Below are 14243 nucleotides of genomic sequence, written 5' to 3' on the forward strand. Positions count from 1 at the left end.
ATTCCTGGGACATCTCATCAACACATCTGGCGTTCACACCACACAGGAGGAAGTCCAGGCAATCCTTGAAGCACCAGAGCCAAAAGACAAATTGTCTTTGCAAGCATTCTTAGGGCTCCTCGCTTTCTATGATCGCTTTCTCAAGAACCGAGCAACCGTCGCTTCTTTCTTGTACAAACTTCTTGAAAAGAATGTTCCATGGAAAGGGGAGGACAAGCACAGTGAAGCTTTCAGGATGCTTAAGAATTTGATTCGAGAATCAACCGTCTTGTTGCATTACGATGATGCTGTCCTGCTGTCCTGTGATGCACCTCCGTATGATGTGGGAGCTGTGCTGGCTCAGGAGGGCACTCAGGGGCAAGACGCGCCAATTGCATTCGCATCACGGACACTAGGCACGTCTGAGGAGAACTACTCGCAGCTAGACAAAGAAGGATTGGCGATAACCTATGGAGTGGCTCATTTCCATCAGTACATTTCTGAAGGGCATGTCACCATATCAACCGATCCCCAACCACATTTTGGTATTCTCGGAGCCAACAAGCCAGTATCCCAGGTATTTTCACCATGTATGACATGCTGGTGCATCACTCTAGCTGTGTATATGACTACGACTTGGTATACACTCAAGGTCAGCGTCATCAAAATGCTGACGGTCTCAGCAGGCTACCACTATCATCAAATGAGGATGAGCCTCGTTTACCCGGAGACATATTCAGGTTGTCATGCAACCCTGTTCTGCAACTGTCGTCGCACCGAATTGCAGGATTTGCGCAACAGGACCCAGTGCTGTCGCAGATTTACAAGGCTGTCCAACAAGGCACACTTCGCAAGTTAAAAGGGGATAAAATTGCCCCCTACAGCAGGATATTCACGGAATTATCAATCAAGGTTGCCTAGTTCGTGGTTCCAGAGTTATCATTCCCAGAGCAGCACAGCCAGAAACTTTGACCCTTGTGCATGTCGGTCACAGAGGCATTGTTGCTATGAGGATTGTGGACGTTGTTGATTGTGGTCGACTCCTACAGCAGGTGGCTCGAAGTACACCAAATGACGAACATACAGTCTTCATCATTAATTCAAGAAGTCGGAAATATCTTTGCAACCTCTGGAGTGCCACAGATGGTCATAACGGACAATGGGACTTCTTTCGTTTCACAGGAAATGCAGCAGTTCTTTAGGAACAACGACATTAAACACATCACCAGCGCCCCGTACCGTCCAGCTACGAACGGTCAAGCAGAAAGGATGGTGTACAAGACGAAACAGGCACTAACCAAAAATCGGGCTGGAACGCTGGAATGTGCAGGCTCTCATGGTCCCCGCTGAAGCAGCATACCACGATCAGTTCAGCAACGAACAAAACTCCAGCAATGTTGATGTTTGGCTGAGAGCTACCAACCGCGACAACTCGCTTGAAGCCAAGTGACCAGCTAGGTGAAGAATCTAAACAACATTTGGAGAGTTTACGAGGCATTGCAATTGATCGAACCGTCTTCGAGAGAAACTTTTCGGGGAAACCATCCTGGATGCCTGGAATCGTTACAGAAAGGCTTCGTCATCGTTCATGGCTTGTAAAGACCAACCGCGGATTTCTGTGGCGCCACACTGACCACATCCGAAAGAGCGAGGCGGCAATACCCGAACAGGAACGCTGCTTGCCATCTATATCCCCAAAATCATTGGTCATTCCAATGACGGACGATGCAACAGGAAATCAACCCAGTGCCAGCAGCACGGCAACCAACGACAACAACACAAAAGAGCCGCCTGTGACACTTTCGGCACCCAGACCCCAACGACACAAGCGACACCCTGTTTGGTACTGAGCAGGTGGATGTAGCAGGAATAGTGGTGAGGCGAAGAGAACTATCCCTATGATCACGTGGGTTTTTGAGGACAGCGAAGGCCTACAGGTGGAAAGGGGGGTGGAGGAAGCAAGAGAGACCCTTTCCATGTGTTAAAAATGGCAGGGAGAGGGAAAGCAGTTCCTCTGCTGTAGAGTGGGGTTTTGTGTTTGTGCATGAGCATTTTTTTTGCCAGGAACGGGCACTAATATCTATCGTTGTAAAACCAAGGTCTAAAAAGGCATTAAGAGCGACTGGACTGAGATGAGGGTTCAAAGCAAACAGTGCTTAAAAGCGGTGATGAGTCGGCAGCTGCATTAGCAACCTTAAGCAAAAACAGTAAATCACGTAAACAATGCCCAGTTAAAAATAACCATTGGGTCCAATTAGTTATTGACAATTAGAACCAATGGGGAATCCTATCTATGATTTCGGACTCCTAGTTAGAAAAAGTCGATTGGTTTCAATTGTCGAAATCTAATTGAACATCACCAATTCGAACCAGTTCGGCATTGTCAATAGGATGCAACCAATTGGAAAAAACCTATTTCTGTTTTCGGACTCCCAATAGGTGGTATTCACTGAGCCTGCAGGTTCGATTTTGCCAGGGAGCGCCACCGTCGATCCGCCATCTTCGAGGTCTCGGTTTGACTGGCTTGGGTACGCTACTCGGTCGTCCGCTGCTAGTGTGTGCTAATTTCATATCGTTGAAGCTTCGTTGAACAGAAGGGAGAAGAAAAGTTGGTCTCGGGGGCGGGCCGTTTTCCTTGTTGCCGCCGAGTACCGTGTGTAAAGGCTGAACCGCATGTAAGCAATTTGGCGAGCGATGGGACGAGACGAGCGACAGCGATGAGACAAGCAACGACGACCTGCTTCGCTGTCGCTCGGTCACTAGCGCGATGTGGCAAACCGCATGAAAGCGACGGGAGCAAGCGACCAAGGCGATAAGCGGCCCTTTCTAGAAATCCAAAAACCGAGCGACGCGACGACCGACTGCGAGAAATCAACGCCGCTCGTTGCCGACTCCCGTTGCTGTCGCCATCGCTCGCTAAATCGCTTACATGCGGTTCACCCTTCACTGTCGCTCGTCGCGTAGCTCGGTTTTGGGATTTCTAGAAAACTTAGCGCTCATCACCTTGGTCGTGTGCTCCCGTCGCTTTCATGCGGTTTGCCTCGTCGCGCGAGTGACCCAATGGCAGCGAAGCGGGTCGCCGTCGCTTGTCTTCCCGCTCGCCAAATCGCTTACATGCTGTTTTTAAATCGCTTGGGCCAATGAAAAATGCGCCGCGTTTTTCATAAGTTGCGCACTCTGTGAGCCGCTTGGTATGTTTCTGCACAGGAACGGACACCGAAGGCACGACGTATGTACGACACAGCGGCGATGGAGCAACACGGTTACACGGCCGTAGTACAGAAAATCCGCTAGAGAAAAACAATAAAGAAACTAGCAAAACAAAACAAAGAGTAATTACACCGTGCTACTAAAGCACCAAAGTAAAAAAATTAGTTCTTGCAAGAGCTACCACCGTTGGAACAGTGGGCGACACGGAGCGCTTCATGGAGCCGAGGGAGCAACGCGGCCGCGATAAACGAGTCTGATAGCAACAAAAACGAACTAAAACACACAAAAAATACTCCCAAGGCGCTTCAAAAGCACCAAAGTATAAGAATAACCCCTAGTTTCGGTCAAAAAGACCCTTTAAAGTTGTAAAATACTGCTAAACCACGCTCAAAAGGTCCGGCCAGATGGCATTCACGATAGCAAGAGACCTCGAAGATGGCGACCGTGGTGGGCGATGCCAGCGAACCTAGCGAGTGACGTCAAGTGAATGTCACCTATAGGAAAAAAGCAATTGGTCCAACTGTTCAAATCCTATTGTCAGATATGAATTGGGACAACCATTAGTGTTTGGATATCCCAAATTAGAAAAAGTTGCAACTAGATCTAAAGGTAGATAATCACAGTCTTTATTTAACTTATTAGAAATGATTTCTTGCTTCTAGGCATCGTTGTTTTCTTCCAGGATAGCAGCTGCAGCTTCCCTAAAATAAAGGATAAATATGCATTAAATGACCTTATTGGATTATAAATGTTTAAATCAAGCTTAGAAACATGCTAAACTTTTTTTTTTCGCTGCAAAGAAATTAGTTGCAGTGGTATAAACCTGCAGGCCTTGCATTAAAAGGCAAACATCCCTGGGTGACGGAAACACTCTGGTCAAAATTAGGAGATGAAGCTTTTGCCGAGACTGGGCTAAATTTGCATCTGGGATGGTTTAAGACTACTATGTTTCCTATGAGCCTGTGAGACATAATCTCCGCTATAAGGAGAAGAAACAGTCAATTCAAAGGCATCTCTGTAAAGCTGGCCAGTGCACCTCAACAATGCTCAAAGTGTGCATGGGTGAAAAAATAAGTGTCTTTCGTATCTCGAGAAGAAATCATGCAATGCAGGCTGTGTTCGAAATCTTACTCGAACGGATCAGAGGCAACGCAAGACGCGGGTAGGTTTTTGAACTTACCCTGAGTGGAGACAGAGTAAATTTTGAAACATAGCTGCGAATAGTCCGCCGGATGAGATGCAAAATTTTCGGCACCTACTGTTATTTTATTAGAAGTCATCAACTTCCGGAAGTAATGACCCGACATCACCGACCGACCGACCCCCCCACCCCACTTCCCACTCATCGAAAATGCCCCCGAAATCGCTTAATTTTGAATCCCAAAGCTTCAATTTTTGAAACTGTGCCCAGTCAGTGTTTTCAGCAATTCATAGTTTAGTTTTGAGATGCTTAAAACGCACTTAACTTTCCTCGCGGATACCCAACAACTTCCGAACTGATAGCTGCCCGGAAAATTTTCTTCTCTAAAGCTATATATTCACGCTCGCATCGTTCACTGAAGATCAAACAACGAGTGTCTCAGCAGATCTAACAATCCGAAATCCCCAAACTGCAGCGCAGCAAGGACAAAGAAAATTTCTTACCTTGCTCCCATAAACGTTTGTTGCCAATCCTTCGCGCTCTAACAAGCTGGCAGGTCAAATGAAGTAATTATCACCGCACCATTGAGCACTCTGCAGCAGTAAAACACAAAAAAATCTTTCTTGAATCATTGCCATAACCATGCTACGAATGCCGTACACGCCATCGGCGCCATGTGCTTCGTGCTTCCTCCATCCTCGCGGCGCCATCTTTGCCGCCCAGTGTACACCGACTAATTCTAGAAACAGATTTTTGTTTTATTAAATAGTGTACGAATTTTTTTCCCCCTTTCAAATTGCGATGTTGAAAAAAAGTTTTGCAACGCAATACTGAAAAAAAAAATAAATAAATTGCGATCTTTGGAAACTGGGGTGAGGAAAGAGATAATGGAAAGTTCTGTCCCAGTGCCAATTGAATTTTATTGATCCCAATCGGAGATCAATCATAAAGTTGGAAACATTGAATCCAATTAGGTGACCCAGTGCCAAATGAATTTTATTGATCCTAATTGGGATAACCAGTTGGTAACATTGAATCCAATTGAGTAACCAATTAGGTGGCCCAGTGCCAACTGAATTTTATTGATCCCAATTGGGATGACCAGTTGGAAACATTGAATCCAATTAGAGTGACCAATTAGGTGGCTGAGTGCCAATTGAATTTTCTTGGTCCTAATTGGGGTAACCAGTTGGAAACATTGAATCCAATTAGAGTGACCAATTAGGTGGCCCAGTGCCAATTGAATTTTGTTGTTCCTAGTTGGTGTAACCAATTGGAAACATTGAATTGAAACTAATTAGAATGACCAGTTGGATGACCCAGAACCAGTTGAATTCCATTGACTCCAGTTGGTTCCAATTGAATATCCTAATTGGAGCCAATGGTTATTTTTAACTGGGTGTCTATTAAGCAAAGAACATAATCCCAGTTTCTGAACTATTCGGTCGTAGCTGTAGTTGCGGTTGCCCGCAAAATTTATTTTAGATAATTCCTACCAGCCATCTTTGAGCACGCTAAATAGAGGATGACGTAGGATGATGAATACAGTTCCATACGATAAGAGCAAATTCAAGTTTCGTGCTCGCCTAGCACAAAAATAGTCCCTAGATACATGCAGGCGAAGAAAATTGCTCGTGGAAAACTTCCAGTGGCTATTTGGTCGAAGCTATGGGCTTACGAGTGTTCAAGCACCTCTTTGCTTCTTCTGAAGTGCCGTGGAAAGTTGTCCACAAGAATGTAGGTATGCTCCATTCTCCCCTAAGTGGACGGTGCGACGGAAGTTACGTGCTCATTGAACCAGACTTGCATATATTTTTTGCCACGTAGTCACACTCCTGCCCAAACTTGCACGCAAGGTCAGGTGACGAAAAAAAAGCGGTATGGCCAGCGAGCTCATAGCTCACATTGCGCTGCCAGCTTGGGGGGGACCGGGGTATAAATTAACTCGCTGTTTACAAACAAGTCTTTGTTTTCCCACGTTCAGTTGGGCACTGCACGTGCTCAAAATGTAGATTTGCATTGTGTGAAGCGTCTGCACGTGCGCCTCCCCGACAGCTGCCTGTTGGTGTATAGCCGTGCGAAGTACTTACAACCGTAATCCTTGCCATTTTGTATACAGAAGAGTGCGAGTGCCATTGTCCCTTTGTTTTAGAACAGTTGAATTGCCTCGAGTGATAGGATGATGTCTAGGATGCATCTCTGACGGATGTATTCACCTCATCCTCATTTATTGTCTCTAGAAATAGAATAAGACATATGGTGTCTCATCTCTCTTGGCATCGTCTTCCCAAAGCTTGGTTGTGACGGCATTCTTCATTTTTATCTTCTTCATAGATTCTTCCCATCGTCGACCTCATGTCCATCAACAGCTCGCACTTCGCGAGACTACGAGATTTCATCACCCTCCAGCTTCCCGCAGGTTTCCCAGTCAAGATCGGTGAGTAGTCACTTTAGGTTTTCGGGCACGAGCGGATGTCATCCTGGTTTCGCAATCAAACAGGTGGAGAAAGTCTCGTCCTAAGATTCATTGTTGTTTTAATGCAGAACGTGTTTTATCAGCCGATTTCCACGGAGCTGGAGCGAGCTCGCTTCTGTGAGTGGAACTGCTACCGTCTTCCCTTGATGGCTGGGAGGTTTTTGAAAGGGAGGGGGAACTTCATTCTCGCGTCACTCTCGCTTTGATGACGTGGTGTCAAACGCGACGCGAGAGCAGAGTTCCCTCACTCAAAAATGTTACAGCCAGCAGTGCTGACGGTAGCGGCGCCTCTGCACCGGAGCAAGCTCGCTCTGGTCACGCGCACGGTGGGTTCTAAACTTTTGGCAAAGACTGTACCTTCCTGTCTCATTATGCCAAAAGGCGTCGTTCTGTGAACATTTGGAGCTGCGCTACGGGAGTTTTTGTGACCTTGTGGAGGAGCACATTGGCACTTCGCCATAGACTGCGAACCAGAGCCAGAGCAAACATCAGTTCTGCGAAACAACGTAAGACGACATTGAGAATGACGCCTGGAGGACGTTGTCTAGGACGACCTCTAGGACGACTTCAAGCACGACGCCTAGAGGACGATGTCTAGGACAACCTCTAGGACGACGCCAAGGACGACGGCGTCCTTGAGCATACCATTGAGCGGCACGTGCCTGATGCCATATTTTTATGGGCATCTTTCGGGCACAACGCCGCCGGCTTTTCGCGAAATTGGACAAGTAAGGCTTTTGCCTTAAAAGTGAATTGTGCATAGTGTTTTGAGTGGCATTCGCTCTTCAAAAATGGCCGAACATCGCTGGAAGACGAGGAGAGATGCGGCAACATTTTCAGCCTCTCTTTGTCTTCCAGGGATGTTCTGCTATTCTGGAAGTGCGCGCTCCACTAAGAACAACACATTGCACGACTCGCTCCTTTGTTGCCTTAAGCCTGCCGAATTATTTCGAAGATCTCTGTTCATATTTGCCGAATTTGACGATGAATTCGTGTTCGTTCTCGTTCTGGCTTGTAGTGTATGGTGAATCACCATTGTGCTCGTGTACGTGGTCACAAGAATTCGCGTAGCTCAGCTCCAAATGCTCACAGAACGACGCCCTTTGACATAATAAGACACGGAGGTCCCGGCCTTAGAATGCTGCGCGCACATCACCGTGCTGCCCTCCTTCTTTACGCTACAAAATCAGTCTCTGAACTTTTTGATCTCTCTTCGTAATGGCATTGTTGACACCACGACGTCAACATAGGGTTATGTGGCGTTCCACGCGTGCCACGGAGGAACATGAAATTTTGGTTATCTTTTGTTGGAATGTAATTCTGCGTAAACCTTTTGAATGCCAAGTTTCTTTTCCAGCATGCCGAACACAAATTTTGATCTCAGTAACACTGTAGCATGCTTTGTGGAGCATATTTGTATATAAAAAAACACTATTTTATAGACAAAAAGTTAGTTGATGTCTGCATGCCTCCAACCTAGGGCATATTTCTCATATTGCACTTTTCAAGGCACAGTACTATGCAGTGGCATCTCGACCTTGCACCCACTCTTTTGAGAGGCCTCACTCGGCCTCAGTTTAATCGGAACCGTAACGTCCTCGTTTTCACAGTTGTGGTTTGTCGAGTTTATTACTATTAATTTCTAGATCTCGGCGGTCACTACGAATTGCGAGGTTGGCTGACAGATTTGCCATTCGTTAACGGTGAAAAAGCATAACGAAACAGAAGTAACGTAAACGAAAAGAAGGATGCGCCATCAAAAAGCGATGCCACGAGGTAAAACATCTTTTTCATCGCTCACTCGTACTTGCCACTACAGATAAACAAACGTGACTGTGCAGTTGGGAGGGGCAGGCAGCAAACCGAAACTGAAACCAGGCGAGAACGCTGAAGGGGTCAATAAAGAGAAGGGGGCGTTCTCGACTCGGCAATGCCACGAGTAGGGGGCGTATCCTCCTTTCGAGCGGCAACCGCTTTGGGGGACGCCGTTCACCCCAGGGAGCGCTTTCAGAGATCCCGCTGTTCCACGTGCTGAATGCGAGGATCACGTTCGGCAACATCAACACCGTGGACGAGTCGGTGGCCGGGGTGACGACCCGCCGCGACGACGGGGTGGTGACATGCAGCATCGAGGACTACTGCTTCGAGCCCCCCGGCGGCTACACCAAGCTGGGTGAGTGCCGCCTGAAGACCCGGATCTGGCAGTCGGACACTCTCTGGGGAGAACAAACCGGCACGCTGGTCCCATCTCTGAGGTAGTCCTGGAACCGCATTTCACTGGAGCGGAGGTTTGGCAGAATTCGTGAGATCAAATGCGTACCTAGTACCTCCGAGGAACGGTCGTTTATGACCTTGCCAAAAGAAGCCAGGAATGAAAATAGGAAATACACGCAAGTCCCAAGCATATACGGCGCCAGCATGTTTTCTCGTTGTATCGGATCACGAAAGGCCGCTAGGCAATTGGTCGTAACCAGGCACGAGCACGTGAGCCAGCCTTAATGCACCCGTTCGTGTCGCGTTGCATTTTTTTATGAGCTAGAGGCTCATGGATGCCGTTATTTTGCTGCGTAGATCACCTTTGGTGACCGCCTTCGTTCTGAAACGCAACTCCTCGCGTTTTGGATCCGGTGTCGGGGACTTTGTTGTGGGCTGTCCTCCTAAGGGGACAACGGAGCGTGCCTCCCACACTTTCTGTAAGGCGCGCCGGTAAAAGCCGTTTGATCGCCGGCAACGCCGGTCTCGCGCACCGGTATATCCTTGACGTGGTTAACCTTAACCGGATAGCATTTAGTGGCTCTAATTTGGTGCTTGAGCAGCTTTTCTGGCGACGCACCGACGTTTCTTGGCTGCGATGCGGTCTTTATTACGGGCCCATATAAGCTAGGAGACTTGCTAGGTGGAAAATTATGTTCAGTACCACGAAACTCCTAGGATAAACCTAGCCTAGCTTGTTTTGTTCACCATCTTTTCGGGGCGGGACAGTTATTGGAAGGTATAAACACAAAGACACTCGCGAAATTCTAGGAGCATATATTATTGATAGTTTTGGAGAACGCAGTGATGTGATTGCTGCGCCATTTGCGCCAAGCTGCACCATAGTGCTTACCTTGCTACATCCTGCTACATTTTATCATAATGCGAGGTATTTGCGCCAACATTGCGCCAAAATTTAATTTCACTTAATGATACTGAAAATATTATTGCTCAGGCCTCGCTGCTTGGCCGGGCCATTACGATATGCTTATGCGAATTCTCAGAACTTTTGGCTATCGTCTGAAATAAAGTACTATTCAATCGCATTTCATGTGAAAGGCTGACAGTGCTCGGAAGTTTCGCAAAAATTCTCATGTTCGTCGTCTGTTCTGCTGGAGGATTAGTTAGTCTCGTTGAGTGCGCTTCTCCTCGCACATCGGTGTACTGCAGAGAAGTGAAAACCGCGATGTAAGCAGCGCAATTTTGCGTTTCTTGCTTCGCCGCAGTGCACCCCCGTGCTAAGGGGAAAGCGCTGTTTCAGAACGAGACGCGATACAGTTCCTGAACACAACTTTAACTCGTATCTATGACAGACTACGATATCCTGGCGGTACCTTTTTCCATATTGAGATTTAGCGAGGATACTGCGGTATTGCTAGAACATTTATATGCGCTTTTTCATATGTTTATTTAACTAAGTTGTTGTGTTATCTCTTTTATATAGATGGGAGTAAATTATAACTGAGTTGGCAGGAGCAGTGGATGGAAGCTCACGAACTGCCTTATTGAATTCGGCGGGATTGTTTTCAAGTTTTGTTCACATGCCGTTCTTGTTATGAAGTCCTACACATAAACTGTAATTGACGTTCATAATCGAATAACCAGTGCTTTGTCTTTTTATCTGAATTATATATTGCTGTTTTGTTACAACCTTTAGAACTCGAAGAAATCATTAATTTATGGGCTCTATAATATTGTATTATTTCAGTGAGATTCAGTATCTAAAATAACCATTCACAGCAGTTTGTGCTGTCCTTTTTCACTCATCATGTCTGGTGCTTCTCCACGCAACTAAACGTTAGTTTTGTGTTTGAGGGACTCACTCCTGCTGTGCAATTGATGCGAACTAAGGGTTGCACGTGAGTGAGAAGGCAATGTAGACATTGCCTTTTAGTTGGACGTGCGGACACATGAATCTTCACAATGTCTGCATTTGTATGAATATGAATGATGTTCCAAAATGACTTTTGGCTGCTCCAAGAGCTGCTCCAAAATGGACCAATCACATCACAACATCACTGAGAATGGCGCATTAGCGAGCCTTTCGTGGGGCCGTTCGATGAGGGAACCTTATTTTTGAAAAGGTCCTCTCTTAATAGATTTAATTTGGGTCGTGACCGTTTAGAACGATCAAAATATTTCTTTTTGCGTTTTTTCAATGTGTCTGTTTTCATTAGGGCTGTGCAAATATTAAAATTTTCGAATACGAATCGAATATGAATAAGACAAAAAATGGGCTTCGAATATCATATCGAATATGTGTATAGTAATAAAAAAATTATAAAACAAGAAGTAACAGCAGGTTTTATTGCCTTTTGAAAATAAATCAATGTAACTGCATTTTACTAGGCTGCAGCAGGCTAAAGATACTTCTGGTAATGCACTCATTACAAATTATCGTCTTGGAAAATTAACTGCTCAACGCGTTCAGAAAGTAAGCGCTCCCTACGGGCCGTGAAAACATTTCCGCCAGTAGAAAGACCCTTTCACTCGGGAAACCTGCAAAATTTCACTAAAGTTCGAAGAAGTTTGACTTATGGCAGTGTTGCCCGGCTGCTACAGGAAGATTTCGAATTTTGGGAAACAAAAAATTTAGAAAGTACTTTTTATATTTCATAATATGGTTACCAATGTTTACACCATATGAAAGTGAAAATTTGCGCTTCTAACGTTATTAATGTGAACCAGTGATGCCAATAAACCCAACAAATATTGCACTTTTCCTTCGCCAGGTGGAGCAACAAGTTTTTTTTATATATATATTTTCGCGCATGCGCACAAAAGTCGATTTTCAATCGAACCTTTATCGAACATCACGTTGAAAGTTTGAAAAAGTTGAACTCGCTCGAACTCGAACCTTGGCAGGTTCGCGACATCTCTAGTTTTGACTGCGCAGAAGTGGCAGGAGTTGTTTTCAATGGCGATGCAATGTTCTGCTTGCACCTAGCTAGCTTTCTTTTCTTTTACTTTTCAAATATTTATCATAGATAACTCTCGAAATTTATATTATATTTAATTTCACTCTCGAGGTTTATTTTATTGTATCAATTTATAGAATGCATCATTACACCACATATTGCTATAAAAGTGCCCACAACCAAGGGCTTGGTGAAAAAGAAGCCGAAACTGATCCTGTCTTGCTCCCATCGGACAGATAGAAATGAAGCAGACCAATAACGCACGCATCATACGCGTTTGTTAGTGGATAAACATATTCATAGGGAAATGTGTGGCAGTCAGATTATTTGTTACTTGCTCGAATATTCGTAGTTTGTGTGAATATGTATTCGCCGTTTTTCCCGAACATGCAATTTTCGAATCGAATACATTTCGAATAAGGAAAATATTCAATTCGTGTTCGATATTTTGAATATTCACACACCCCTAGTTCTGAGCGAAGGAAATTAAGTGAATATAGCGAAGAAAAGTTTTCCGATACTTTTAAGAAATAATCCTATTCTGAAATTTTAGCGAGTCGCAGACCGCCGCACTTTGCTGCTGTGGCCGAGCAGCCACCCAGAACGGGCAGCAGACAGTGCTGCAAAGGCCGTCAGCGGCAGCCTCTGCATCGTTGTCCGCTCCCCGTTCCTTATCTGGAAAGCAGCTTTTCCGCATCGCACGCGGAAAAGCCGTCTTGATATGCCGATAAGGACGTTCGTGAGCGCTAGCGACAACGTACGTACAGCGTAACGACGGAGTTGACGGGAGGAACCTAGGATTGAGATGAGGAGCGACTCCAGTTTAATGGCTGATGGTTCCCAAGCAGAGGGGCTCGAGTGTTCCCGCATTTGCTTGTCTCGTGGCCAGCGTGGCGAGAAAAGGGGGCGGACACCTGGACACGTTTGCGGGCGGCGAACGCTTTTGACTGCTTGCAGGCTACGGCTCGTTTTGCTAACGCGGCCCACAAACTACCGGACCTCGATGGAGCAGTTGCCCCCTTTCTTAAATCTAGGCTCTCCATACCGACAAAACACGAACATGAGCGCGAGCTCGGTGCTGTGCGCGCTTTGTTTGCTTTGTGTTTCGTGTCGCTGGTTGATGTGGCCGCTGTCTGCGCGAAAGTCTGGCTTCACGCAAGATCCGATTCGGCGACTCATCTGCGCTCAACGATGGCTAGTCCCAGCACCGCCGGCACCTCGACGGGGAAAATGAAGGCAATCTCCTTTGTTATGCGCGTGTGGGCAATATGCTCCAGTCACTTTAGACATGTGGAAACCAAGGATACAAAATAGTGCTGTTGAATACTAGAACTATTTTAAGGGGAGATGTGGGTGCGGGTCAAAAGAGGGCACTATTTTGCACCAAAAAAAAACATGATCTTGGGTTTTAGCGTGTTTTATTACCTTTGAATCTTCATATTTTATGTGTATAAAAATTAGGACCGAATATGATGGGGAAACTAGTCAATCACGCATTTGAAGAACTCCTGCGACCCAGAAAGGCATGCATTTCTGCCATTTTCGTGTGCTAGGTCTTTCCAATTGTGACGTCACCCGCCATCACATTTATTTTGAAAAGTAGGCCTAACGTTCTCTTCTTCGCCATATTCTTCCAAAGCTTCTATTTCTCCCGGAAAATTAATAACAAAATTACAGGAGGACGCTTAAACTTCTTCACCTTTGAGTGCGGAACACGGGAGCTAAACATTTAAACTCTCCCTCCTTCTCAAGCCATGCAAGCGTGTCTGCGTGGCCTAGTCGGTAACGTGTCTGGTGTGCAACTGAAGGGTCGTAAGTTTAAATCCTGCTTAAAATTCTTAAAAAAAATTTTTTTTTAATGTTAAATGAGTTGTTGTATATAGTGAAATCATTTGAGACAATTGGCGACCCTTAATTCGCATTACATGTCACGTTTTAATCACTTTCAATTCATGTGTGACATCATGTTTCACGTGAGTGCTGTGGGCTGCTTGAAATTCCTGCGCAAGGTCATGTGGCTGTGACGTTACGACCCTATCAATCAATCAGGATTTTCCGGTCCCGCCAACCCCAACTTTTTTGCTACACAAGCTCCTTAACGCTCTCGCGTTAAAAAAGATTTTTCCCGCCGCTAAAGAGTGTCTTACAATCTGTGGTGATATTCAGATGTGTTTTTCTTCTTTTGTAATTTTTTAACACCCTCATGTTCCTCATGTACGCAAGAATTTTTGTTCTTAATACGTCCTATTACAATCAAATTTGGCAT

At 45.7% G+C, this 14243-nt stretch overlaps 1 protein-coding gene across 4 annotated transcripts in view; it reads left to right on the forward strand.

Annotated features, from left to right (window-relative positions):
* LOC8034751 (ankyrin repeat domain-containing protein 13D) overlaps window positions 1-14243 on the forward strand; it is a 67622-nt gene that overhangs the window by 34866 nt on the left and 18513 nt on the right. For all 4 annotated transcript variants that reach the window (XR_003919584.4, XM_029986985.4, XM_042291054.1 and 1 more), the window contains exons 11-12: window positions 6665-6767; window positions 8818-8979. Coding sequence is in view for 3 of the 4 variants with exons in the window: in XM_029986985.4 (XP_029842845.1) it covers window positions 6665-6767; window positions 8818-8979 (265 nt within the window). In the remaining variant the exon portion in view is untranslated. The remainder of the gene's footprint in view (window positions 1-6664; window positions 6768-8817; window positions 8980-14243) is intronic.

Source organism: Ixodes scapularis, unplaced genomic scaffold (assembly GCF_016920785.2).
Source record: "Ixodes scapularis isolate PalLabHiFi unplaced genomic scaffold, ASM1692078v2 PGA_scaffold1__304_contigs__length_218370807, whole genome shotgun sequence".
NCBI classification, from domain to species: Eukaryota; Metazoa; Arthropoda; class Arachnida; order Ixodida; family Ixodidae; genus Ixodes; species Ixodes scapularis.